General features: G+C 41.8%; 13 protein-coding genes across 13 annotated transcripts; 5 read left to right on the forward strand and 8 right to left on the reverse strand.

Annotated features, from left to right (window-relative positions):
• Window positions 1-1,336: 1,336 nt before the first annotated feature.
• Window positions 1,337-1,930, forward strand: BDB00DRAFT_874408 (uncharacterized protein; the record flags this gene model as incomplete). Its single annotated transcript, XM_053127222.1, has 1 exon — window positions 1,337-1,930. One exon carries the CDS (start codon window positions 1,337-1,339, stop codon window positions 1,928-1,930), a length of 594 nt encoding a protein of 197 aa, XP_052977629.1.
• On the reverse strand, window positions 1,869-5,873 carry BDB00DRAFT_833278 (serine carboxypeptidase-domain-containing protein). The gene is made up of 16 exons (XM_053124266.1): window positions 5,415-5,873; window positions 5,244-5,316; window positions 5,092-5,176; window positions 4,988-5,022; window positions 4,805-4,908; window positions 4,608-4,675; window positions 4,420-4,488; window positions 4,198-4,347; window positions 4,043-4,099; window positions 3,831-3,955; window positions 3,628-3,745; window positions 3,434-3,547; window positions 3,322-3,365; window positions 3,158-3,242; window positions 2,521-3,083; window positions 1,869-2,408 (listed from the first exon to the last, which is right to left on the reverse strand). Exons 1-16 carry the CDS (start codon window positions 5,473-5,475, stop codon window positions 2,150-2,152), a joined length of 2,010 nt encoding a protein of 669 aa, XP_052977630.1. The 5' UTR covers window positions 5,476-5,873; the 3' UTR covers window positions 1,869-2,149.
• A 146-nt stretch (window positions 5,874-6,019) lies between these two features.
• BDB00DRAFT_767111 (uncharacterized protein) lies at window positions 6,020-7,049 on the reverse strand (the record flags this gene model as incomplete). Its single annotated transcript, XM_053119647.1, has 2 exons — window positions 6,020-6,433; window positions 6,507-7,049. The coding sequence occupies 2 exons, from the start codon at window positions 7,047-7,049 to the stop codon at window positions 6,020-6,022; spliced, it is 957 nt and encodes a 318-aa protein (XP_052977631.1).
• A 697-nt stretch (window positions 7,050-7,746) lies between these two features.
• On the reverse strand, window positions 7,747-8,049 carry BDB00DRAFT_789624 (uncharacterized protein; the record flags this gene model as incomplete). Its single annotated transcript, XM_053120885.1, has 1 exon — window positions 7,747-8,049. The coding sequence occupies one exon, from the start codon at window positions 8,047-8,049 to the stop codon at window positions 7,747-7,749; it is 303 nt and encodes a 100-aa protein (XP_052977632.1).
• BDB00DRAFT_833286 (uncharacterized protein) lies at window positions 8,042-9,018 on the reverse strand. The gene has a single exon (XM_053124267.1). The coding sequence runs from the start codon at window positions 8,932-8,934 to the stop codon at window positions 8,482-8,484; it is 453 nt and encodes a 150-aa protein (XP_052977633.1). The 5' UTR covers window positions 8,935-9,018; the 3' UTR covers window positions 8,042-8,481.
• A 1,017-nt stretch (window positions 9,019-10,035) lies between these two features.
• On the reverse strand, window positions 10,036-13,082 carry BDB00DRAFT_789625 (uncharacterized protein; the record flags this gene model as incomplete). The annotated part of the gene is made up of 9 exons (XM_053120886.1): window positions 10,036-10,257; window positions 10,324-10,473; window positions 10,726-10,846; window positions 10,949-11,193; window positions 11,268-11,386; window positions 11,599-12,081; window positions 12,290-12,386; window positions 12,520-12,647; window positions 12,725-13,082. 9 exons carry the CDS (start codon window positions 13,080-13,082, stop codon window positions 10,036-10,038), a joined length of 1,923 nt encoding a protein of 640 aa, XP_052977634.1.
• A 246-nt stretch (window positions 13,083-13,328) lies between these two features.
• BDB00DRAFT_874412 (uncharacterized protein) lies at window positions 13,329-13,955 on the forward strand (the record flags this gene model as incomplete). The annotated part of the gene is made up of 3 exons (XM_053127223.1): window positions 13,329-13,368; window positions 13,463-13,752; window positions 13,866-13,955. The coding sequence occupies 3 exons, from the start codon at window positions 13,329-13,331 to the stop codon at window positions 13,953-13,955; spliced, it is 420 nt and encodes a 139-aa protein (XP_052977635.1).
• Window positions 13,956-14,564: 609 nt separating this feature from the next.
• BDB00DRAFT_833334 (uncharacterized protein) lies at window positions 14,565-16,317 on the forward strand. Its single transcript, XM_053124268.1, has 7 exons — window positions 14,565-14,627; window positions 14,726-15,055; window positions 15,135-15,208; window positions 15,294-15,433; window positions 15,525-15,660; window positions 15,751-15,820; window positions 15,907-16,317. Exons 1-7 carry the CDS (start codon window positions 14,615-14,617, stop codon window positions 16,113-16,115), a joined length of 972 nt encoding a protein of 323 aa, XP_052977636.1. The 5' UTR covers window positions 14,565-14,614; the 3' UTR covers window positions 16,116-16,317.
• An 825-nt stretch (window positions 16,318-17,142) lies between these two features.
• On the reverse strand, window positions 17,143-19,074 carry BDB00DRAFT_874414 (ricin B lectin domain-containing protein; the record flags this gene model as incomplete). Its single annotated transcript, XM_053127224.1, has 10 exons — window positions 17,143-17,271; window positions 17,437-17,532; window positions 17,632-17,756; window positions 17,853-17,991; window positions 18,146-18,276; window positions 18,448-18,465; window positions 18,569-18,617; window positions 18,752-18,775; window positions 18,856-18,885; window positions 18,982-19,074. The coding sequence occupies 10 exons, from the start codon at window positions 19,072-19,074 to the stop codon at window positions 17,143-17,145; spliced, it is 834 nt and encodes a 277-aa protein (XP_052977637.1).
• A 194-nt stretch (window positions 19,075-19,268) lies between these two features.
• On the forward strand, window positions 19,269-20,301 carry BDB00DRAFT_833357 (uncharacterized protein). Its single transcript, XM_053124269.1, has 2 exons — window positions 19,269-19,457; window positions 19,565-20,301. Exons 1-2 carry the CDS (start codon window positions 19,316-19,318, stop codon window positions 20,152-20,154), a joined length of 732 nt encoding a protein of 243 aa, XP_052977638.1. The 5' UTR covers window positions 19,269-19,315; the 3' UTR covers window positions 20,155-20,301.
• On the reverse strand, window positions 20,291-21,483 carry BDB00DRAFT_833362 (uncharacterized protein). The gene is made up of 5 exons (XM_053124270.1): window positions 21,196-21,483; window positions 21,006-21,068; window positions 20,814-20,914; window positions 20,565-20,731; window positions 20,291-20,489 (listed from the first exon to the last, which is right to left on the reverse strand). The coding sequence occupies exons 1-5, from the start codon at window positions 21,346-21,348 to the stop codon at window positions 20,401-20,403; spliced, it is 573 nt and encodes a 190-aa protein (XP_052977639.1). The 5' UTR covers window positions 21,349-21,483; the 3' UTR covers window positions 20,291-20,400.
• A 916-nt stretch (window positions 21,484-22,399) lies between these two features.
• BDB00DRAFT_833364 (cytochrome b5-like heme/steroid binding domain-containing protein) lies at window positions 22,400-23,349 on the forward strand. The gene is made up of 4 exons (XM_053124271.1): window positions 22,400-22,585; window positions 22,702-22,833; window positions 22,926-22,990; window positions 23,080-23,349. The coding sequence occupies exons 1-4, from the start codon at window positions 22,472-22,474 to the stop codon at window positions 23,144-23,146; spliced, it is 378 nt and encodes a 125-aa protein (XP_052977640.1). The 5' UTR covers window positions 22,400-22,471; the 3' UTR covers window positions 23,147-23,349.
• On the reverse strand, window positions 23,350-26,380 carry BDB00DRAFT_833367 (microtubule associated protein-domain-containing protein). Its single transcript, XM_053124272.1, has 10 exons — window positions 25,953-26,380; window positions 25,846-25,876; window positions 25,618-25,760; window positions 25,324-25,524; window positions 25,077-25,226; window positions 24,853-25,000; window positions 24,618-24,754; window positions 24,442-24,549; window positions 24,238-24,369; window positions 23,350-24,158 (listed from the first exon to the last, which is right to left on the reverse strand). Exons 1-10 carry the CDS (start codon window positions 26,274-26,276, stop codon window positions 23,487-23,489), a joined length of 2,046 nt encoding a protein of 681 aa, XP_052977641.1. The 5' UTR covers window positions 26,277-26,380; the 3' UTR covers window positions 23,350-23,486.
• Window positions 26,381-26,458: the final 78 nt, after the last annotated feature.

A 26,458-nucleotide genomic window follows, 5' to 3' on the forward strand; every position in this document is an offset into this window, starting at 1 on the left:
AGATCAAGATACCTCTAATGCATCTAGTGTTTGGTTGGAGGGATGCAATTGTCCAGCTAGCTCGGAACGTGAAAGTTGCTCGGCCACTGGAACAGGATAGCTTGAATGGCGAAATTTATTTTGAAACGCTTTCGCCACCAAGCACTCAATGATTCAAACCACTCATCATGTATATTCCCTGTTGTAGCAATAGCTTATCAACTTGAAAACTGTAGACATCCAGGATTAAATCGTCATATGATGCGAATGGCCGAACTACTTGCTAAAATAAACACACAATAACTACTGAAAATCTTCCTCATGTCATATGGCTCGTTATTTTGAGTTTGAGATACTAAACATCAGACATTAGAATACATAGCTCTTTATACAGCTTAGGAGTAAAATTACTTTGCTTCCCAAATATAGTAGTGCAAAGGGGAGCTGATGATAAAATGGAGCATGTGACAATGATGCACATCCAAAAGACAACGAGTTTATAGAAACGTAGCCCTCTAGCTATACAGTTGAGAAGGAACGTTCACGGTGATTCATAATCCAGTGTTTAAATAGTAGGAGCAAAGTGATGTGCGGATCGTGCCAAAGTGAAACTATTGAGACGCCATGGATAAACTGCATTGACAGAGCGCGCCATATATTAAACAACCATCGGCCAAGCTGAAATTCGAGCAGCGCCAAATAGAAATTGCCCGCTAAGTAGATTTGACATGCATGGTGGTACAAACAGGTCACTGGAGAGGGGGCATTTCTTCCTAAAACAGTATCCCCATAGAACCACCAGCAACAGCAGCAACAGCAGCAAGCGTACTAACATGGCGTTGAAAAAAATCTGCACCGCCTCTGTTATTGAGTACATGGCTGCTGCTGTTGCTAGGCCTAATCAATGTTTTTTTTAGCAAACTAAACCGCCAAGATTTTGGATTGCTTGTTGGACCATCATCAAATTATTGTATCAGTTATGTATACGCTATCTACCTTATCATCAATACTATGATATCTCCCTCATTCGACTTAGCCAGCAGCACTTTGCAATTTTTGTTGACCTGTTGAGCAGCGGTGGCACACTATGATGTATTATAATCGTGTCATCTTCACAATAATGACTGCATATCTGAACGTATGCGCTATATAATGAAGCATCAATGCCGTAATAGGAAAGAAGCTAGATACTACTACTAGGTTTTTATTGTTTGTTGTTTTGGTTTGACAAGCTGGGCCCCTCTTCTCTCTTTTGTTCGGAATCGTCATTCATGGCAATGCCGAAAACCAATATATATATAGTATCCCGGAACGCAACCACCTTATTTTTTTTCTTTCTTCTTTTTCAATCTAAACCATGAGTCCTACTCCTACTACTGCTACTTCATTGGCTCCCGACCATCACTATTACTATTACTCAAACAGCAGTGGTAATAGAATTAAAAACTCGCCATCACCCAACATCATCTTTCCAGCCTCTTCACCAACACCCAAATTATCTTGCAACACGCCCAGTATAAAACCAGTGTCTCCGTTTGACTGGGCAAGAGAATGTATGCTTGACGATCAACAAGAAGCTTCTGGTGCTGCGGGTACAATGGGTGGATGGAACCAACATCATTTTGAAGAAATGGAGCGAATTGGCAAAGAACTTGAACATGGTGATGCAATGGCCCTGGAACGTCTGCGTGAAAAAGCAAATCCAACACCAGAGGAACGGTGCGTGCTTTCCTGGATCGACTCATCATTGCAACAACAACAAGAGCCATCTAATTGTTCACCATCACCATTTACTCTTGACAGTCTTAATAGCAGCTCTTCAGCATCATTGCATCGTCAAGAAGAGCATCAACAATCAACACCAGCACAACAACAACAACAACAGCAAAGACCTGCAACGAGTTTTCTGGCATTTTTGAATCGGTTTAAAAAGGCGTTTAAAGTACAGTAGAACTTAAGCAGACCTTTACAATTCCGATGTATATATTCTTCTTTTTTTCTCTATTAAATAATAAATGTAAACTTATATCTTTTTGATGTGTGTTTGTGCATGAGAGAAAGAGAGGATGAGGATGTGAGTGAGAAGAGAGTATAGTATGTGTGTAATAATAAGAAAGAGGGTTTAGGCACAGAGTTAAGGAAACAGACGAGACAGCGAGTATTGACGAGATCAATGTCGCTTGTCACCCTTGTTGTCTACTACAATGTTGGACTCTTCGTCCCAGTCGGCAAAGTCTTCAAAATCATCATCGTCATTGTCTTCAGCAATTGCAAACCGTGTTTGTTTGTTGCTGCTGCTGTTATTATTGCTGTTCGTGGATAAATCGTTGTTATTGGTTTCTGGAGTAGCACCGGATCGATGCTGATGGTCGTCATCGGAGTAGTCTTCGGCAGCGAACAGCGTGGGTGTCTCAATTACCAACTCGTCCCTAACAAGCGGATTTACCGTTTGTTTTTCGTATGAACAATTGAGAACGAAAACTTTGAGTTTCTCGGAATATAACAATTCCCTGGACGTTTTGTAAGAGCTCAAAAACTTACAGTTCATTTGTATCATCTTGATCATCCAAGCGAAGTTTAGGTCGCTTGTTACGCTTGCCTTTGCCAAAGAGACCTAGAAAACCGCCACCAAACACAGTCGTTGACGATGCAGGGGCACCACGTGACGAAGCAGAGGGTCGACGCTCGTAACCATGTTGCTGCTTGTTTTTTCTGTTACGGTACCAGCAGTAGCCAAGCAATCCGGCAAACAAAAGAACCACAATAAGAGCAGACGTGCCCCAACTATAGTACTGGGCCCATGGATCTTCCTCTTCTTCTCCGGCGGAAGCAGAAGAAGAACTATCGTCGTCGTTGTCTTTGGGAGGGTTGGTCTCGTCACCTTGAGGTTTCACAACGGATGAATCACCGACACGACTCGCAACGCCATTAACTTGGTTATCGCCCACACCCATGAAGCGATTAATCATGTCCAGTGTTTCGATCGGCTTGTCGTAAGGTACCATGTGGCTACCCTCGTTGATCACAACCAGGGTCAGATTCCGTGCTTCTGTGTAGGAGCCCACGCTTTTTTCGTCAATCAGCCAATCTTGCGTTACAGCAGTCTACAAAAGAGCATCTTTAGCTATAACTGACTTGCCAGTACCCGGTTAGTAGCAGAGGGTGGGTTTAGGCTAACCTTAAATCCCTTTGCGCCATTCCACGTCATATTACTGATCAGGTACTGGGTACCGAGAATGTTACAAATAAGATCTTGATCACCACTAAAATCATGCAAATTATATCAACAAAAATGACAGGACCACCTTCCCCCAAAAAAGTTGGAGCTCATCCTTTCCTTACCTAAACAACAATACAGGAATTTCTTCCAATATTCCTGGGAGTAACTATCAGAATTATTCCGTATAAGTACAAATGAACACACACAACAGAGGAAAATAAGACACAAACTTACGCCATATGCAGACTTGCTGTTTTTGTCATCCAATTTCCGTGACACTGCACTTGCGCATTCGGTCCAGCCGCCCGATTGTTTATCCGCATGAACCGCTTTTACAAGTTCGGGTGTCTATAAAAATGACATGTTCCATATGTTAGAAAGGGAACCATCGGATGTAAGTTCTTTTTCATATGGGTAAGATTACGAACCCGCAAATAGTCTGTAACATCATCCAATTCATAAGGCCATGCCATACCACATGAAGGATATTCTTCATTGGTAAGTCGGATATCGTATTGATTAATGCAGTACTTTGCATTATCTTCACTACAGTTTTGAAAGCACAAAGGTATTTATCAGCTTGGTATATGTTCTGTCTTTCTTTGATGGACAACCATAGTAGATAACTTACATATAGACAGAGCTATCGATAATGGTTGTCAGAACACGTTCACAAGTATCCGAATGGACAGCCACATTGTCACCATCCTCTTTCAGAGCCTTGTGGCATTTGTCCAAAGTGGTTTCGGCTAGTTTCTTTTTTTTACAGTGACAAAAGTTTTTCAAGTTATTAGTCCATTCACAGAGGAATTCTTCATTCTTGTCCTTCAGAAGCTATATTACCTTATAATTATCATGCAGCAAATTGTTTGCCACAGCGAAATCATAATATGCGTCATACTACGATCATATACAAGCGCGATCTGTTTTAGCCAGACATTACTTTAAAAAACAATCATCTTTCCCTCTCTCTCTTGTGTGATGTATATCTATAGTACCTGATGCTCAGGAGAAATCCAGCCGTTACCAATGGCAACGCCCTTGATATTGTACTTGATATCATCTTCCGCTTTTTTGTTGTCTTGAAGTATCCGTGTTGTGAAATAGGGAATATAAGTGCCAGCATAACTTTCACCTGCAAGGTACATCTATATATATAAAGAGTGGCTTATTAAAAACGCAATTGGCCAGTCTTAAGACGTTCCTCTATTTGAACCTACATCCTGCTCCTTTAAATGTGGGAAGATATCAAAGAATTTTTCGAGAAAGACCATGAATCCATCGACAATCTAATAAACATGGATATCCAATGAAAGGTCTGGTTAGTAAAACCTACTCTCGATATAACTGGGTGCGCATACCATCTACTCCAGTCCTCTTCCACTTTGAGCATATCACTAAGAGAGACCTGATTCATATCCTTTGTATAACCATTCATGTCTGCAAAACTAAATCCAGTGCCGACTGGTTGGTCCACTAAGAGTATATATATATATATATATATATATATATATATATAGAGAGAGAGAGAGAGAGAGAGAGAGAGAGAGATAGTTTTAGCAAGGTGGCTCACAACAGCTTTTTGACAAAGAGAGAAAAACGTACAGTATACAACGGTAGCATGATCTTGCCATCCACCCGAGGATATATTCACTGTCAAGTCTGGATTGATACGATAAGGTCCGTTTTCCAGAAATAGACCATCCATGCTATAAATATAAAACATCAATTGTGAGTAAACATGTAGCCTGGTTATATTCTCCCCATCTCTTTCTCCCCTTATATTACCTTGAGCAACCCGGTCCACCATTCAACCAAATAATCTACGTGTTGTTGTGTCTTTAAAGGTGAGTACTTGTTTTCTCATCCTGTAAAGGCATTAGAACACATACCAACTTCTCAGTGTTCTTTTCATTCGCTTGTTCAATCATCCAAAAGAACAAATTGCTGTGAGTTTCTGGAGCAATTTCAATATGCCTACATCATCATAATCATCATCCGTCAGCCCAAAATCATACATCATCTTTGTTTTCAGTAAACATACCCAGCATATTGGGATAAAATTTCTGCTTCAGTAGCCTCGAGACCAGGAAGTTTATCAATCTTGTACGTATCCGCTAATTTTTTTTTCCATGGTGTATTTTTGTTTGTCACTAAGGAAACCATTCCTCTTGGTTGACTGTCTCCCCTTTCTTTTATGCTATATCAAGCTTACCTGTCTGCGCAGCGACAGTCGCCACCAAAGTTGTTAATAAACCCAATGTGCTTTTCCACATTGTGCTGATGTTATGTCGTGCGTATACAGACGTAGTCGTACGTTAAGATTGAAAAAAGCGCTAGTCGATCCGTTGGAATGTGTGTTTGCTTGTTGTGTGTAAAGAGAAAAGTTATTGTGCTAGGTGCTGCTCCCTTCTGTCGTTTATAAATTATGCCGCAATGTGAGAGAAAAAAAAGAAGAGGGAAAAGTATGAAGACCCACATGGTGAGTGTTTCTTTTGGAAATGGTTGATTCTCCAACCATGGAATTAGACTTTCTTTCGTTACCTTTTTATATACTTTCTTTTTGGTCTTAACGAAAGAGAAAAATGATAAAGAGTGGCAAAGGTACGGTTTAAAAAAAAAAAGAGGCACCCTAATTTTTTGTTGCCGCCAAGGAACAACTTTCAAATGCGAGTGAAACCCGGAATTGATACCCCGGAACGCAGGGTCCCGCTTCGTTCCCTCTGCAATTTGCTATTAAGCCTAATACGGTCCGTCTATGTAACGAGGTAAAAATAAAGAAAACAGTTTTCCAAGGAGAGTCTATGATAAGGAAGATCTTTATTCAAGTTTCCAGACTTGATTGGATGCAAAGCCCATCTGGCCCAGTAGTCCTCGTACTGAACCCTGCGAAAAATCGCGAGCACGTTGACCAGAGACATGAGCCAGCATGGCATCCGGCCCACATACAAACACAAAACTGTTTTCTTTTTGGGTGAGCATACTACGAATCATATCCTGCGAGACATAGCCACGACCGCCTTGCCAATCCTGAGGTGGATGGTCCAACACGTATAAGATATGTAGTCGATCCTTGTGGTTCTCCTTGAGTTCATCCAATTCCTTCTTTAGCAAAATGTCTTTTTCAGTCTTGTTACAGTAAATCAGCCATAACCGTTCAGTCTTGTCGTCCGGATTATTTAATACGCGTTTAATCAGTTGATACATGGGAGTAATGCCAGTGCCACCTGCAATCTATCGTAATGAAAGGAAAAGAAAGTCAAAAATCTTGTTTAAGAGTACACAAACACAGTAAAAGAATCTTTACCATGCCGATTTCAGACTTCAAGGAGTTGGGTTGATACGGATATTCTTCCATGGGACCACGAACAAATACGGATTCATGCAACTGCGTCCTTGCAAGCATTTTGGAAATGGATCCATGCGCATAGCGTTTTACCACAAGATCGACGTGGCCGTCTTTGTAAGGATCGTTAATCGGCGTATAGGCGCGCATGACCTGAATGTTGTCGTCTTTAATGTATAGACATGACAATATTGGGAATTCGTGGTCGGGTTGTGCTTCAGTGGCGAGTCGTAGTCGGTATGCGTCAGAAGTCAGTTGCTGCTTATCAATCAGTTCCAAGGCCACATACCGATCCGGGCTCAATCGTTTGTCATTGGTCAAGTGCCATTGCCAGGCTTTGTATCCAAGATACGACCCGCCGACGATAGCGACGGCACCACCCAAGTATACGTATATCCGGCTACCATTCGCTTTTGTTGTTGTTGTTGTTGTTGTTGTTGCATTAACGGATGATGACGCTGACGATGCAAAAGTTCGTCTCAGTAATGTTGTTGCCCTGAACATTTTTGCAAAGGTATCCGGTATTGCAATAAAGGAAATTTTTTTGACACATTTGGATCATTTTGCATCTCAGTAAAAACCACCAACGGATTTCTTTCAAAATGTCATGGTTGTTGTTAAAGAGTGCAAGGCTCTTTTTATTTACATGCCAATATGGCTTGAAGAGACAGAAAAAGAAGAAGAAATAGATGCATATTGTCTTTTTTTTATGTACACAGAATGTAGAGTACCAATAACCGGATATGAAAAGAAAGAAGTGGGTACTAGTTGGGACAAAGTGATGGATAGAAAAAGGGAGAGGGAGCATAGAGGATTTGTGTGCAGTAGGAGGATGTTGTGCTGATGTACATACTTGACGAAATGATGTCGTTTGCGCAGAGTTCAGCTGGGGTTATAACATTACTTGATGGTGGTGGTGGTGATTATAATGATGAAGATGATGAGGATGTTATGGTGACAATTGATGATATGCGTTGTTGTTGTTTAGAAAAGTAAATGAGTTCGACATGCTGGACACCAGCTATAAGCATAGTAGGTTTTGTGCAAAAGACAGTAGTTTTGAGTGACCAGCTCAATGCTGGGTGTTGTCTTTGTCCTCGGCATATATGATTTTATGACAAAGGTAGATGAATCGGGTAACCATCGTGATATCGGCGCAATTGCTTGCTGTAAAGAAGGTGGTTGGTGATGGTGATGTGGTCTAGGTGACGGCGGCGATTGTGGTGGTGTGGCTGTCGTTGTACCGGTGGTAGCCGCCAGTGTGATTGGAGTAGATGATGACGACGGGAGATGGTGTTGTTTCAACTGCGTCGTCGGCAACGGCGGCATTTACACACATGCAGTTGATAAGGTGCAGGGTTTGTGTATCTGTCAAGAGAAAGAGGTGCGAGGGGAGCAAAGAGAAAAAGAAAGAGAGGGCGAAGACAGGACCGATATCGAGGAGAAAAAGAAAGAGGGACAAAAAAAGCGAATGGGGCAGAACGAGAGGGAAAAAATACGCCATGTTGAACGTCCTCGTTTCTGCCTTTTTGTTCGGCACGGCACCGATGACAGAAATAGAAATTTGTATTCCAGACAACCGTGCATTTCGCTAATGGAGGATCATCCCTTTATTACTGGTCAGGGTTCACGCCATCGTCCATAAGTTTGTTTTCGCTTATCAAAATTATTTACATACTATACGTTACTCGTTGAAGACCACGGGTAGTAGTAAGTGAGTACGTACTAGATGCTTATTAGACACTGATATACCCCCGAATATAAGACAGATGTTGCTCCTGCTTTTGGGAAATCCCTTCTGATAATAGTTCTCCTTATCACAACAGTATCTCTCTGTCACCTGCTTGGTTAACATGAGCTCTCTTCTAGTTTCGATCGCCGTTTCAAGACCGGTCTGTGTTCCGTAGCAATGTCTATCTACCTATCTACCTATCTATCACATAATATATTGCGAGGTCCTTGTCTCAGATCTGTCTATTATTGCTAATATAAATAGCATTGTTGCGATTGACGTACCGTTAATAGCTACTTCAGCTGCTATGATACCAAGAACAAAGTGTTGGGGAGTAGAAGAAGAGCCTGAAAATCGATGCTCCGAATGTTTGGCAGCTTTCTGTTGTAAAAAAAAAAGAAGCTCAGACTTATCGCAAGCGCATACGCAACTTTTTTCGTTTCGGGGCTTGTTGATGATGTTGCTGATCTTATACGTCAAATATGCGTATGATGTACTAAATAACATTGTGCATGTAGGCAGATATTGACATAGAGTTAGCAACCATGTGGCTAAAAGAATGCCCTGGACAAATGAATTCTTGGTCCTGCTACCCCCTCTCTGTTTTATAGTATTATTCCAATTCTTGCTGCCATCATTTCTAAATAAAGGAACCATATAGAATACTATCGGGCGATGGATTTTGGGATAGACTAATGAGGGTGGTGGTGGTTGGATTCGGTTGGACGAACGGACGGGTCGGACGGACGGACGGTAAAGAGACGGAAGACGAATTTCAAAAAAAAATTATATACCAATTGATCTGCGTACTGATCAAAACACGTGGAGGGAGCGTTCCGGAACGATAAAAAAGAAAGGTCCAAAGCGCAAACTAAACCTCTTGAAGTCTGTGTTGGGTATATGCTTTTCCAGACAAGACAAAGCAAGATAGAGGTCTGATGTAGTAGCTGAAAAGCTGCTGTTATCATAAAACTCAAGTAGTACTATGTATATTTACGTGTGCAGTTAGAGTGCCATCATGTACGGTGTTTTTGCGATCAGATTATTATGCAGGTCCATCGTTGTTGTTGTTATACTTTAATCCGATGGATGATGATGGAGGGAGCGATAAGGTTTGTATAATACCGCTCAGTCTTTTTTTATTTCGCCGATCACGCTATCTCTTTGCTCCAAATTTTCCCGCGGTATGCAGCAACATTTTATTTTATTGTTGTCCCGCCCATTTAGTTGATGCTGTAATACTGCTGTTGGCCCGTCCACCACTTACTAATGCCACTATATTCCAGGCAAAGACATTCTTAAATCATCATCATGCACAATGTGTATATTATCTGATGCTTGTCACAAATTTTGTTTGTTCAGATGCTGATAAGCGCTTATTTTAACCATCCGATGGTTTTTTTGTTCCCGCTGACATTCTCCCAGTGATGACTATGGAGTTTTCTGGTCCTGGCTGCTGACTACACACTATGTATCAGTTCATCTTCTCGACAAAATCTGTAGCATATTCTGCTGCTTTAGTAAAGAGTAAATGATCTCTTTTTCGTTTGGGGTACTAGATGTGCTACTGTGTGATATGTTTTTCGTGGTGTGCGATCTGTCGCTAATATGTATAATGCAGAATGTGTGTGGATGTGTAGGTGTGGAAAAATCCATGCATATAGTAAGTAATACATGTTCGCGAAAGGCAATAGAGCTTTGATATCTCAACTTTGTTTTCCAGTGTGTGACTTGTATTCATTTATTATTATCATCCCGTTATTTGAAGAGAGGTGCCTCTACCGGCATCTGGAACACCAGGCCTTCCAGCTCCTTCCAGTTATCAGCACGTTTTTTCGAATACTGCATCATTTCTTGCACATAGCTTCGGTAAAGCGAAGATACAAATGCTTGCTGCTTATGCATGTAGATAAGCTCGCACCACATGCAAAATTGAATATACAATTGGCGACATTCTTGATCGTGAAGCTCTGCTTGATCCTATTACAAGTACAAGGAACTGGTCAGTTGTTTTTGACTATTACTACTAATTACCAGCTAACTTACATTGCGCAAAGACTCTTCTAATCGTGCCACTTCAGCTTCTAACCCAGGTACACCCTTGTGTTGATTCACTTTGGTCTTGTTGTTTGCTATCCGCTTCTTTAAAGATTCAATCTGACTGCCACCCAGCTTGTCGCGTCGTTCCTCCAATTCCTTTTTTTTTTGTTCAAAAAAAGTTTCAATAATGCATACATGCTTTGAAAAAAAGGGAAGGAAAAGAAGTATCGAGCTGCACTGCCTTACCCGAAAAGAGACCAGTAGATCTCGGAACCGTTTCAGATTCTCCAACACGCCATCTGCGGACGAGCTGACCTTTTTTCGTGCCTTACATGTTTAGTTTTAACTTTTTTTCATATGTAATAAACAACAGACAACAGCGTATAAACTACACCAAAAGCTCCTTACTTGATTTTCCAGAATCGTACTTTCACGTTGCATGTGTTTGGCCACATTTTCATAACCTTGAACAACTTGTTGGCATTGTTCACAATCAGAATGGTATCTATGCTCTGTTTCTGCTAAAGCACTATTATTTTGATAATAACAAAAAGGCCATTCCCAAATATTTCAAATTTAGAGTTTCTCTCTCTCTCTCTCTGTGCCACAGCATTCTTCTTTGTGTACCTACTTTAATGTGATGCTGTACCGCACAAAATCGGTAGCTTGGCCATGCATGCGTCGAATCATGCGTTCCATAATAAAGCAAAGATTGACGTAATGCTCGATACCGGCATCGACGCGTTGTCGGGCTTTTCGAAGCTGTTCTTCCAGAGTTTGGGGTATCATCGATTGGATTTCTTCAATATTATGCTGTTCTCGTCGATATTCTTCGTCTAATGAAGGTGGATGTTGTTTTCTCCATGCGGCGAGTTCCTGGTAAAATAAAGTCAATACCTCTCCTCCCTCCTTTCCCCACCCCCTGAACCCCTAGTACTACTTCTACTTACTGAAGGCTCTGTCAAGAATTTGATCACTATATCATCATTTCGAAGCATTGGATGTCGGATAACTGCATTGATGTAGCGTGACAGACCTTTTCGACGCTTTTCCAGAAATGCGGAATCTCCTACACGACGGCGTGGATGCGATGATACTGAGAAATTTAAATGTTGCTTGTTCTTCTTCCTTTCTTCCTGATATTGTTCGTTTCCTCTCCCTTTCTCGCCCCATCTCTTTTTATCGCTACTACCACTACACACCTCCGTTTGACCAGCCCTTTCCCCTGTTTATCCTCAATCGAATCCCCCTCTGCAAATTAAAGAAATTATTGAAACTCACTTCCGCCTACTTTTTTCGGTGGTAGTGTAGGAAGTGCACGAAACGGATATCGACGACCTAGCACTTCCATGAGCCACCAGAAATCACTGAACCGACGCAAGACGATGGATGATCGTTTCTGACTCTCGACAATGTAATTGACGTGTTTAAAAAAAATGAACCCTTCCCGTTCAGGCGCAATCGTTACTTTGATTTCTTCCACTTTTTGAAACCAGCTTTGTGTGTCCAAAGATTTCGTTGTGCGATGCTTTGTTTCGTTGCTATCTCGAATGGTCGTGGTGGTGGATGCAGCGTCCATGCCGGGATACGCACCATTGACCTTGGGACTTTTTGGTGGTGACGATGGTGTGCTGATATTGTCTCCATTCATTAATACGTTGCTTAGTGGATCGGATTTCGGTGTGGGTGCTGTTGCAGAAGATTGTCTACTGTGATAGCTGTTGTTGCTGCTGTTGTTGATATTGAAGGTAGGCTCAGGAAGCGCTAAAAGAAAAATTTACTCTGCTAGTAAGAATCAACATAAAAGTGGTTTCAAACTGGTAAAATGTAATCAAAGCTTTTACCTGAGCGATTACGATGAAGACTATGCAACGATACATCTAGTGGGACACAAGGGGGGTTTTTTTCAAAGTCAACTCACGATAGGTAACTTTGGATCACTTTTGCTTTGCTAATTGGCTAAACCACTAACCTATTCTGTTTTGCGCACACGCCACCAATGCTAATATGACGTTGAACTCTGTTCTTCCTATATCGCTGGTCATGCTGGGAACTGAGATGCGCATGATCTAGATTCAAATAGAACCCGGCCCGGCGATGACATTTTGTTAAATCGAACAAAACAAAAGATGCTGGAAGGGACAGGAAAGGCCTGTGCGTTTTTTCTATGTCGCTTTTTGGGAGCTTATAGCGCTACTATACCTTTTCAATATCCATAGCTGTCACACCACTTGATTCAAGCATTCTGTGCAAAGAAGGTAATGGAATACGGCCATAACGCTGGATTTGTGAATACATGGTATCATATATTTCCGGTAAGCGAGCACCATCTTAGAAGAGTAAAGTCAGTTGCCTCTGTTTCTATGTTACTTTGCTACTATAAGGGAACGGGAGAGTAAACACTCACATAGAACATTAGACACGGTGATAGCAGGACTACTGCTGCTGCTGGTAGTTCTATTTTCCGGTACCACTGTTGCTGGTCGATGCATAGTAGTAGGAGAAGTGATAAATGCATTCTGCTCGGCCATGGGGCTAGTCAGCACCGGTGTACTGGCTGATATTGACTGCTCATTAAATCGTGTGGAGACAGACGGAGAGCCGGCGATGCTACTCCATGGATCCTCTTCGTATTGCGAAGCATAGAATGACGTAGTAGTAGTGAGTGGAGAGCGGTTGACATTCGGAGCATCAAAGAATGAGGACGAGGTGTTTGGACCATCGAAAAAAGAACCCGAGAGAGGATCGTCTTCTTCGTGTAGCATTTGTATAGCGAGTTTTAGTTTTCTGGCCCTGTTATTTTACTCTCTCTCTCTCTCTCTCTCACTCTCTCTCTGTTTTGTGTGTGAACACGGGAAGAAGAAGAAAAAAAGATAAGAAGGAGTTTTCGGCTTATGCTTGTGTGCAGGCGCAAAATTGGAAACCCGCATATTTAAATGCTAAACGCTTGGCGCAAGCGCAAGTTACTTTTCTTTTTTTTAATATTGTTCAATTTCAAACTTCCCCCCACAATGCTCATTCTTCTCGGCGTGTTCCTTATAATTATACTTGGTAAGCATTCTTGTTGACTTTCTCAAGTAATGTTAGCTTCTTGTATATAACCAATTGTAAATATATGCTCAATTATAAATTTACATGTGTTCAGTATGCTTCCTTCTTCGGAAACAGATATATGAAGTTGCGAATCGCGGAGCCGATCAAATGAATCGGTTGCTAGGCTACCACCTGTTGCCAACAACGCTTGGCTCATTCGAAGACGACATTGATGATGGATTGACAAGCTCGCAATTCGACTTGGAAGCCAACAATGTCGAAAACAATGACCAGCGTGCGGGTCTGAAAGACAAGGAGGAGATACTGAAGATCATGAAGAAACAAAAGGTGTCGTTTGACGAAGCCCGACTCATTCGTCAACAGCGTTTGTTGAAGAAAAATGTAAGTTATAATATCCATTTTCTTGTGTGTTGGTTGCTTGGTCTAATGGTTGAAAGTAAGAATGGTATAGTCTATGTCAAAAGAAGAGAGAGGGCTAATTCAACTCTATATAGAATATTGATCCTGCTACTGGCCTACCGCTCGATCCTAAATTCGTTACATTTGGACCTTCGCCTTCTCAAAGCTCGTCTTCATCTTCATAACAATCTATAGCAGCATTTCCTCCCTCCTCTAACCCGTTAACTCATAACACTTTGTAGCAGCATAACTTATAAACACATCCCTTCTCATCGTGTCGTCCCCTTTATCCTTATCCCATGCAAATGCAATGTAAATCCTTTTGTCCGTCGATACCACAACCATATCTTCTTTATCAAATCTTTATGGTAATAAATACTATTATATAAACAATTGAACCGTCAACTATATCGATGTTTTATACTTGTAACAATGCACAGCGCATCCTAGCCGACTTTTTAAACAAGAGCATTGTGTAGAAATGACGACATGGTTACATAGGGACGGATGAAGACTTACCATATAGAGTAATATAAACGAAGCAATGGAAAGCTCTTACGACTTTACTAATAAACGGCAATCAGTTCATACCAGCATCAGAACCCCAGCCAGCCCATGATATATGATTAGGATAAGCAAGTCGCAGTTATTACAATAGTAATCGCTTGGTGCTTTAAACGCGGTGCACACGGCCTTGTCTTTTTGCATGATGGGATGGGCTGCACAGAAAATCCAATTCCTGGATTTTAAACAACGAAGAGTGTTGCCATGGAAATCAGAGAAACTCAGGGCGATATCACTACCAAATTACCTTTTTTTCAATTTACACTTTCTTTTTGACAATATGACGACCGAAGGTATGCAAAGTAAAAGCCGACAGTAGAAGATTAAGTTATGGGAGCGAGATGAACTTAATTATCCACATTTTCAACCTACCACACTTGCAATGAAATAGAACCTCCAACCAACACAATTCCAGAAGCACCAAAGCAAACACCAGCAGCAGATACTTCATCACCAGCAGCACCGACTGTTTCAGCAGGCTCACTGTTTGGCAACGTTACCTCGACATTTTCGTCATGGACGTCATCTATACAAAAAGAAACCGAAAAGGGATTTCCGGGCACGTTCAAACGGTTCAATGACCTTTCACAGACGCTTCAAGCAAAAGCACGAGAACTGCCGCAGAATATCGCCAACCTTCCAGGTTCATTTGAGGCTGAACGAGAGAACTTTATCAAGAACAATGGTGCTGTGCCAAAGACGACAAATACACGGGGTGCAGGTGATATATACTCTATACATATGTTGTACAAAAAGACGCACTATAGATTTAAAAGATTAATATTATGGATTTTTTCTAGAATTGGTTGCCCCGTGGCAAGGTTATGGTCCATATGAAAAGGAAATGAAACAACGCATACTTGCTTTATCAAAGGTAACCACGTCTTGCCAGCTCTAGATGATGATGATCGTCTTGAAGAAAATCATGGAACATATACATATAACATAAAATGGAGTAGGACGAACGAAACTTTTTATTCTCGCCACCGGAGGAAACAAGTTTTCAATTTGATTTAAAGGCATATAGTCAAACCGCCAAAGCAGTTTTGCAATATGACGATGAATTAGCACGGAAGCGATTCGAGCTTGTGCCGCAACAGTAAGGACGGGCACCTCTCTTCTTCTACTTTTTTTTTTCTTTCCGTGAGTTCATCTATCCAAGTGTCTTATATTTGGGCATATATCTCAAGGGTGCAGGAACCGATATTTTGGAGAAACTATTTCTATCGAGTCACACTGGAAAAACAAGCTGTGTTGAGCTCGACGGATATTGATCCAACACAGATACAAGAAGCGGATAATGATGAAGAAGCAAAACAGCAAGAGGTAGGATAAATCTATTGATGTGTGTTGTAACAACAAGATATGCGTAACAAAAAGAAACTTAAATTACGCTCCCCACCCTTTCATATTTAGGCAAAGGAAGGAAAGAATGATGTGCTTTTCGATTATCCGAGCGATGATGGCGAAGAGGATGAAAAGAAAGGTCTGTTCATGTTGTTATTTGCGATATTTGAAAGAAATTGCGCCTAATGGAATGACGTTTCTGGGGGTGGATGGAATTTTGAACAGAAGATAAGCAAAAGAAGTCTACTTCTACCTCTATGGGGCCAGAGAAAACAACAGCCAAGTCACCCGCAGCTGTTGCCAAAGAGCAGATATCGTCATCGTCACCAAGTAAAAAGAAAGAAGAAACCAGTAACAGCAAGACAGAGCAGAACTACGAGGATATGGAGGACTGGGAGCGCGAGATGCGAAAGGTTGCAGGCGATTCACTGTAAAAGAAGAAGGTTAGAGGAAGCAGCTGTTGTACATATTCATCTCTCTCTTTCTCTTATGTTCAATTACTTTCATACTATCTTCATCCATACATATGCTTAAGCCCTCAAAGAAAAGACTTCTTCCACTTTATATCTTTTCTATCATTCTTGTGAAATAGTAAACTATATTCAATACACATATATATTATGTATCAAGAAGACTTGCGGAAATGTTGATGAAAATGAGTGCTATCGATCAAGCGTGTCTTCTTGATTGTAGGCTTCACAGAGGCCTTGTGAATAATGGCCATTGCAGTATATCATAGCAGCCAACAACACGAAGCCTTATTCTTTACGTTATTTATTGTTGATAAAGCCACTCATCGCATCTTATGGTGTGCATACGATTGAACACCTCGTATTCTAACCTTGTGTCCTGCGACGAAACACACCGAAATTGATTTACTCATTTCAGAACTTTATAAAATCAACACGTTTGTTCTTCTTCTGAGCCTTTCGTATATGCTATATACCACGCACCGGTGTATTACTATGGCTATGATAATAACCTTCTTGTCGGATAATTACACGGTGATCTGTAGAAGAATCGACACTTTTGACACCATATCGTCCTTCTTTTGATCATCCATCAGGCACATTCAATGTGCGTGTGACCAGCGTTAGGAAACATGATATTAACTTCTCCTGATACTGCTTGACTGTTTCGTTGCTCCGTTCCTAGGTCGGTAGGAACAACGCTGCGCAAGATCTCTACCATATCACAAAAAGTAGAAAGTAAATGTGTACGCTGACATGAGAACAGAGCTGTATAGTATGAGTGAAGATCGATGGTCTTTGGGTAACCAGTTTACCAAAACAACAGTATATCCCTCAAAAGGTATACTCGGTCTAGCATCGGAACTGTAGCATCTTTTCTGAGGCCAGTGGAATAGCAAGATCCAACTACGACAGACACTATTAAGTCTTATTGTGGCTGTTCACATACTAGGAGGAAAAGGTGTGAAAAGAGTATATATATTTTGACGTATCAGGACATTTCATATTCTCGTGAAAAATAGCTTGCAGCTGACTGTTCAGCCATACGCATGAGTTGCGGGGTACTCAATTGATGATGGCCTGCTGTTGTTGTCCCATTCCCAGCCAATAACCGCTTGAGCTAATTTGAAAAAATAAAAAAAAGTTGCCATTTAGCCGTTTGAGCTCATCCTTTCCATCATCCTTTTAAAAGCATTACTGTCAGCAACACACACACACACTGTTCGCCCCTATACCCCTACCCCTCTACCTTCTCCCCCCCCCCGGGCCAACAGTTCAAGCTAACCTCTTGAGTAACAAGAATTTTTAACGTATCGCGTGCATGTGGAACTGTAATCGATTCGTTCTTCCGCTTCTGATCAAGAATAAATGTCTTGATGCCCTGTACACATATATAGCGTCATGGTGGGTTTGATAGATCAAGGATTATCTAGCAGTAGTAGTTGCCAAAAAATGATATGATAGTAGGTCTGACCATTACCTTGAAAGCAACAGCACCTGCCAGTTCTTCTGGAGTTACATCATCTATAGCCCTGTGCTCAAGGTACACAACCCTATAATAGTCAAACAGTTGTTGCGGTCTAGGAAACTCAAAATGTCGTTCATCTAATGGTGATGATAATGATGATGATATCATTTGCTGCAATTAATAAATTGTATGCAAAGATAATGACAGGTCCAGTCTGCAAAGAAATACATTACGTGGTGGTGGCCGTAACAAGCTCAAATCTTGCTTTGAACGTTCACTATCAAAGGACTGAATCAACCATTGTTGGGAAGCGCTGTTTGGATCCTTGGTGGTTAAAAAGACATTACTCGATTCTTTGAACTCGTTACCACCCTAAACAATAGGAAAATATCCTTGCCATTTCATGCAAGATATACCCCTCCACAATGTTATTATCTCGTGAAAATTGTATCTCCAAGACCAGTGCAATACCTGTTGATAAAAACGGCACAACACGACACACCCCCAAATTGTTTTTGTTACATACCCGAATATCCAGAACTAAATGCGGAGCCGCGTGCGGAAAAATATATCCGTCGCGGTATGCCCATCGTTGATTTACAGCCAGTCCGGCTTTGCGAGCGTATTGGATCAGCTGTTTGTCCTTCTTCAACTCCCCTGAGAGGCAATCGCATAAAAGACGACATACGGACGTTGGATGTAGTATGATCAGTACTTGAATCTTTTCTGACTTACAAGACAAGCGTATGTGAAAGAGAGTGATGGGGAGAAAGGGGACTGTTGCTGTATAAATAGACAGTAACAGAAGACCATCCTTTTGAAGCATACCTCCTTTTACGTCCATAACTATGTAAACACAAAACGAATTGATCAGGATATCACGCCAAGAGAAAGAGAGCACAAGGAAGCCCGGCCATGATGAAAGTATATAGCCTCCACAACAACATACCAAGCCCGGATTTCTTGTTGATCAAAAAGCCGTCTTCATGCATCCACAGCTAGTACAGTCCACGCACGCATACACATGTATGAGCAGCATGTAGTGCTCGGAAAAATTAGCATACACTGTGATCCAGGGGTGCTGATGGTGATCGTTCCCTTACTTGCTCCGGTGGCGTATGTCTCTTATTACCTGGTTGATACTGTCTGTCATTTTCTATGGAGGTAGTTTTTCTGTTAGCTGGTGAATGCTCTTCCGGAAAATCATATACTGGTAGTCTGTAAAAGAGTATGCACCTGAGTCCATATGATGATATTGGCATCGTTCTGTTGATAGTGTTTCCCCCGTCCCCTTTATAGGTGAGTATCATCAACCCTTTTGGAAAGTTTTTATTTTTTTCGGGAACAAGAAGAGGATATTACCGTCATGTCTCCACCATATACATCCACAGCCATCCCGGCGTCACGAGTCCGAATGAAGAAGAAGCCGTCTGGCAAGTCTTCGCAAAAGGCCATAGTAGTCTTTATACAATGTGTAAAAGTAGTAAAAAGAAGAAGAGAAAATGCTGCAGGAAAAAAAACCAAGGCACCGCTTTTTATAAGTAACATTCGTAGCAACTTTAAAAGTCCGTCAATGAGCTGACTCTTTGCTGCCAAGTGTGTGCGTATAAGTTGATGTCTCAGGCACACTCACTGACCAAAGTGTTTGTCCCCGTTGCTTTTTCTTTTTCTTCTTCTTTTCTTTTTCCTGCCGAAAATGCCCCTTGGCGTGCACTACTTGATCAGCTCTCCAGGAAATCTGCTACGACAAATCCTCGCAATACAAGTCATTATGGCATTCTCTGCATGCTTTCTTATTTTCATCACAACAAACACGGCTGTATATCGAGATGCTTCTGGTAAGGTGGAGGAAGACGTGTTTTGACGACCAGAGTACTTTGGAGAGGCAACACGGGTTATAGTATGAACGGTAGTCTTTCTAAGTCTTTGTATTCTGTGTATATAGTATATTACAGCGAACGACAAAGTACACCAATCACCATCATTCTCAGCGCAAAGGCGTTTGACAGCATTGCTTTCATACAGCAGACGCATCGACTTCTGCCAAGCAACGGTCATCAGCCGCCACGTCCACGCATCGCTATATACACCACGAATGTTTCAGACGACGACGGCCAAATGCTGCTCGATGTTTCAGAAGACATGACAGCACAACAGCAGCAGCTGGGTGACAATAGCGATGCTGTCCCTATGGAAACTGCGGGCTCGGTTACTACTGCTGGTTGTAGTAGGAGTCTCCTGGTAAAAGTACTGGAGACAATCATCACCAAGAAACAGTATGATGATGGTATTGTATTATGGATAGACCCCACTGTCACCCTAGCAAACGCGCATCTTTTACGCGAACTCCCGAGTCTAGTGCTGCAAAACAACAATAATGCTGGCATATGGGCTCCGAAAAGCAATAGTGTTCTTGCACCCGAGAAACCCCCATCATGCAGCAGTGGTACACTACCACGGATTGTTGGTTTCGATGCCAGTAACAAGATGGTTGTCAAACATCTCCTCACCAAACTTCGAGCGTGTGAACAATAGGAAGATGCATCTTATTCTTTTGATTGATTATACCTTTTTTTTTCCCGTAATAAGAAAAACAAAAACCCAGTGGCACCCCTAACAGTGGTCTGTCTTAGTATTATAAAGTGGTGGTGGTGGCCCTGACGATGAAACTGTGCGACGACGCAATTACGCCCAATGATTTCTGTCTTTTTTATTATTTACAGTGTATACAGAAGAGAGTAATGTGTGTTATGCAGATTATTAGAGTGTGTATATGTTTTTCTAAAACGGTTTTGCGCACTTTCGATATTCGATCGTCTTGGTCTTGGGACATTGCATTTCTTGCCATGAGATGGGTATCATTGTTGCACCTTATCCGAGCAAGAAAAAACACTTGATCAGCAAAATCTCGCCTAGACGGTCAACCCGTTTTACTAGAGACTTACCTGCTACACTCGTTGCAAATATGACACCAAGCTCATTTTTGGCTGTGGATAAGTAGTACGAGCGAGCAGTACCAAGAGAAATGACTTCGGCACGGACAATATCGCCTGGTCGGAACGAGTTGATGATTTTCACCTTGTCTTTTTCAACTGCACGGACATCTTGTGTTCTACAGTGGAACAACGTGTATAAGTACCTCACACTGCCACCACACTCCGCGGACATACACACAAACCAGCTTGTTGGCTTACCGAATAGTACCAGCAAAATCTTCTTTGCATGGTGTATCACCAACGACCATGATAGCAATCAATGCACTATGTGGCGCAACGCGAACCACTTTACCGGTAATCTAGTAAAATAAAAAAAAAGCAAGGAGGAGGGAGGGGCTGCTGTCAACGGAAGAGGAAAAAAAAGTTCCATAGTAGATCTGATCAACTTACGATGCTACCAACTTCTGGTACTGCTGATTGTTCTTTTTCACGCGACACAGTCATTGTGGGTAGCTTTAAAGAAAAAACGAATCGTTCAATAAGTAATTGATGTCTGCCCGCTTTTTGCAAATGTGGAGTCGATCGTTCCGTGTTTTTATGTGTGTTGGGTGGGTGTGTGTAGTCTACGAATCGTTTTTACCTCGCCATCCATGTTTGAATCAACAGATCGTAAACCGACAACACTAGCGTATAATAGGCCATCACGTTCATAGGTGCCTGCACCTGCAACATAATCTTCGGCGTATCCTAATCGTTGGCCGGGAGTTACTGCTGCTGCTGTTGTGGTTTCCATTTAAGATTGTGTGTAAAAAAGAAAGTTTTGGATTCAAAGAAAAACAAAAAGTCAAACGTGCTACTGCTGCAAACGGCGGGCTTTTCTGTTCTGGTGCACATACACCCACCCGAAAAAATAATTCCTGCAAAAAATGTAGAAACAAAACAAGTTGCCACCACCTTACAATACATCGATTACTGGATCTCTTTTTGACCTGCTACTAATGTATCCCATTACTCTCCCTACTAGCCCATACCACAGATCCAGTTATGGCAACAGCTCTCGACCGGCCCATGACCCGTATGTTAGATCACGTTGAAGAAACAACATGAAGTCTTCCTTTCTGCAAGGTAACAAACATCAACCCTTATTATCGGTTGTCAGCAAGCTCTTCGGTTTCTTTATAAACTGGAAAGATTAACTGTTTCGTGATAATAAAGAGCTTAAGTATGAGTAGCATAAGCTGTCATAAAGTAATAATTCAAGTACATCTTTCGTCCGTTGACATCGCGGTCATTACCGCGCCTCGTATAAATTTTCTTCCGATGCTTCTCGGATACTTCTTCTCAGTCATATACGGTATGTATACATTATGAAACGTGAAAGTGTGGCTTTACAGCACTCAAAAATTCCCGCTGCCTAATGTCGTGAAGCTCTTTATGTACTGTGCAAAACAGAACACCGAGTTACCGTTCTCCAAATCCACGGTAATAGCAAAAGCTTATCGAATAGACTTTATACCTACGTATAGGCATCATGATATAGTTTTTTGGGATAAAGGTGCCATTGCTTATCGTAAACTCTTAAAGATAATTGTCCGAAAGCACACACTACAGCCATTTTGGTATCCCCACCGCTGCCAAAGTGAAATAATCCATCACTCAACCGTTACGATAAGTCGAGATTCGACTCGTGTCTGTCAACGCGTCCGACACGTTTGTTCCTGAAAATGTGCTAGTGTAACACAGGCGCTTGCTACCTACGGAATACACCAGTAAGACAAGCCACGGGAAACGCGTATCGCCTTATCCCAATTCTTTGTCCGATAGCTCTTATAGCTCTTAGTAGTGGTTTCTCCCGTTCTCTCTTTCTCTTTAATTGCATCTGCAACCTCCCCCTTTTCTTTCTAAACAAAAACACCATGTCCGACGTTAAAATATTCACCTACGAGGAAATCGCAAAGCACAACACACGAGAAGATTTGTACATGGTCATCAGTGGCAAGGTGTATGATATCACTGCCTTTGTAGATGAAGTACGTTGTTACAAAAAAAGATGTAGTACTAGTGCAATATACACCAGAGCCAAAAAAAACTACGCGCCAAGTATGAAAAAGAAAGGAAAGGTCTCACACACGAACAAACATTTTAGCATCCTGGTGGTGAAGAAGTCTTGATTGATGAAGGGGCCAGGGATGCCACTGGTCCCTTTGACGATGTCGGTCACTCGGAAGATGCACGCGAACTGTTAGACAAGTATTATATTGGTGACGTTGATCCTGCGGTAGCGTGATATTTTGTTTATAGTGTCCTTGGAGAGAGATATATGAGTATGTGATGGTGACTAACCTTATTTTCGTCGTCGCCTGCTATTAGTCTCAACCTATTGCTGCTCCAAGTACAACCAACAATGTATCTTCCAGTTCGGCACCTCAGGGAAAGTAAGCAGTCATAATGGATGTGGGACGAAAGAGAGTGTGTGTTTGTTTTAGGTGTATAAGAGAAGGAAGCTGACTCCGTTTTATTACAGTGCCTTGCGCATCCTCGTTCCGTTGGTCATCATTGCCGTATGGGTGTACTTCCGCTTCCTTGCCTAATCTTATAATTTTCTCTAGATCAACCCTACACTCAAGCACATATACACACTACAATCACGCTATTCCACAAAAAAAACCTGTCAACAATCCCGTAGAGGCAGAAAACTGCAAGTCTTATAACCTCTTTCTTTCACTGCATGCTTTTTTTTCAGCCACTACTTTATATATATATACTAAAAAGGTTCGAAATGAGAAAAAATATACAAGTTTCAGACAAAGGGAAGAGAGGAATGCCTGGGAGAAAGACTGAAACGGATGTTATTAGGAAGTGACGGTAAAAGGATGGCAGGGGCGAAATGTGGGGATTTGGGGTTGACGAACGATGTGGAATGAAATAGGCTCATGATTCATCGGCTGATAAGTCGCTCAATTCAGGACCATCATCAAAGATATCAAGGTTCACTGAAAAATCATCATCGCTCATCAGCATTTTGCCTTTCGAGGATGATGTTGCTGCTATTGCTGGTGGCACCACTAGCTGTTGTTTTTGCTGTTGCTGCTGCAACTTCAGATCAACAATGCTTCCACCACCGATTTCAGAGCCAGCTTCTGATGATGATGGTGCTGTGTTCTCGTCGGGTATCACGTCCGAGAAAAGACTATCCAACGTATGACGATCATCGCTGCTGCCTCCACTGCTATTACGCAGGTTCTTTACCCTTACTGCATTTGCTCTTCGTTTGCAGATGTTGTTTTCGCGTACTCGATGAAGTATACTTGGCTCGTCGTCATCATCTCCTTCATCATCACCATCGTCCCGTCGATGTTTCAAGGTGCGTAAGCGTCGGCTTCGTTCTGCGAGTCGGGAATTAAAGTTGAGAGTTCGTGTGGGTTGTGGTGTACGAAAGGCGAACCGTGAACTCGGCGATTTGAACCCTGGGCTTGTAGCTGCTTTATTGTAATAGATTTCGGTATCGTCGTCCAAGTCATAGCGTAGGCGTCGCTGTTTGGCTGTCTTTCCATTGTTCTCCGTACTTTTAGACGACGATCCTGTGTCAGCATTCGGATTGATCTGATAAAACAAGCGTTATCACGAGTTAGTTCATGTTCTCTTTATCATCGTCATCAATATAATTCAAATAAGCAATTACCTTTTTCTTTCTTGCATTTGTGCCGTCGTCAGAAGACATGATCTGCTTGATATAAGGCTTCCCGTACACATAAAACGGATTTCCTGTCAGCACTTCATGCTCGACCAGGGCACGGACCAGTTCGTCTTTACTCTACAAACAATAGGGTCAAACTTTCTTTCTCCTATCTGTAATACACGCTGATCTTTGTGTCCGTTATCTTACCTTGGGCAGCTCACGCGCTATCCTCTTACGAAATTTCTCTTCGCGGAGCAACCGCCCAGGATCGCGTCGGCCTTTGCTGAACAGACGCGAAGGATCGTTCGTAATCTCCTACAGAAAAAGAACGAGTTAGAGCCGTTTAAACTTCTTTTCTTTGACCGTTTTCTTATTAACTATACCTCAAAGTCTTTGATTTCTTCCAAAAGCTTCATGTGGCTTTCCACCTTTTCGAGGATAGGTTTGCGATCTTGAATCAACTGGCGGAGCCGTGCAATTTCATTTTCATGGAGGCCGAGAATAGCATCATTGTACTCGGCTAGAAAGTTTGCTTGTTAGTTCGAACATGGGACCCTCCCAAATCTTCGAAATCAAACAACGGTAAGAGAGCACCTCCCCACTAAGAGCATGACTTACGTTTAAAAGCTTGGTCGAATTCCTGACGCTCTTCCACTGAGAAATACAATTGATCCCACAGCCTATTGAGATCTTGTCGTGCATCAAAGATAAACTCCTGTATTCGTTCTGCCTTGAGCTTTGTCAGTCTGTCCAGCTCGACTTCATACTAAAAGACGAAGAAGGAGTAAAATATATGTCAGATATGCATGCACTAATACTACTACTGAAGCCATCTGGTCTACCTTTTCAATATCCTCTTTCTTCAATCCATTGCTTCCAGCTAAGAAGCTTTCACGGTCATGAGCTGGTATCTTGAGTCTCTCCCACAGATGGCTCAAATGTTGTATCACTTCTTGTTTTCGAAACTCGCGTTCCTGCCTTATATCCTCAAGCTGAACAATAACAACAACCCCTCTTGCGTCAGAATTGTACTACAAACTTGCATGGCCTCAAATAAAAAGATACAAATGGCAGTTTTCTTCTGTTTACCTCTGTTATTCTTTGGGCGATGTATCGTAGGCCTTCATCTTTTATTAGTTCTGCATACAAAGAGTTCTTTTCAGCTTCAGGAATATCGTCGTGCAATTGATACATGGCACTATCTCGATCGCTTTGAGGAGCCAATCCAAGCATGAGCCATAAGTCAATCATCCGTTTTGCGCTTTCGTTGACGCGTTGTTTTCTTGCACGCTATATAATACGATTTAAAAAGGGCTTCCAGTTTAATATATATATGCTTTCCCGATGGTGGTTGGAGTTGTGTAGTATTAGATATCAATTTACATGTTCGTTTTGACATCGTCGTGTTTCTTCTTCTAAGGCAGTAACCGCCGGTAAGGACACATCAATGCTCTCGTGCACAATAAGGCTGGTGTTGACGAAACTTTCTAGGCTGTCAACAAAGGCATTGATTTCATGTTGTAACTCTATATTACAATATTTGTTGCTAACGTGTGAATATAGCTTGTATCGTTCTGGTTGTTACGGCACGTAAAAATACGAAACAATTACCGATGACGCCATCGAGACGCTTTTGATAATGCTATTGTTGTTATTTTCGTTATGAGAAATTTTGAAGAAAGGCCCTCCAAGAATAAAGAACAAAAAAGGTGTAATACCTTTTCCACAATCTCTCGTTCCACTTTAAGATCGTGTAAAGTCGACAGCAGCGAGTTGCTATAGGTAACACTGTCGTCAACGTATTCACCCATCAGTCGTTTTAAAGCAGAGATGCGTTGATATTCTGCTTTAATGGCTCCTTCAAGCGATTCTCGCTCGTATGCGATTTGGTCATGGTGTTGATCGGCTACGTGTAACATTTGATTAAAAAGCGTTCGTAATTGTTCGTCTTGTTTGTCGCTTGCTGTGCCAATTTCATCGTGAAGTAATTGAAGCTTTTGAAGTTTTTTATCGAGTTCGTTGATTAGTTTTTTGGTGGACATTTCGTACGGCCTGTGTTTTAATTAAGAGATTGAGATAAAGAAAGGGGAAGCTCCCCCACGCGCCTTTGCTTACTCAAAATTAGAAGCGCCAGTGCGGAACGAGAGAGGGGGCGTATTTCTCTCGTGTTTCAAAACGCGCTCTTTTACTTGGCGCAAAACTTGAATGTTGTGTCGTAGAAAGA

This window comes from Zychaea mexicana, assembly GCF_025766255.1.
Source record: "Zychaea mexicana strain RSA 1403 chromosome Unknown BDB00scaffold_59, whole genome shotgun sequence".
NCBI classification, from domain to species: Eukaryota; Fungi; Mucoromycota; class Mucoromycetes; order Mucorales; family Lichtheimiaceae; genus Zychaea; species Zychaea mexicana.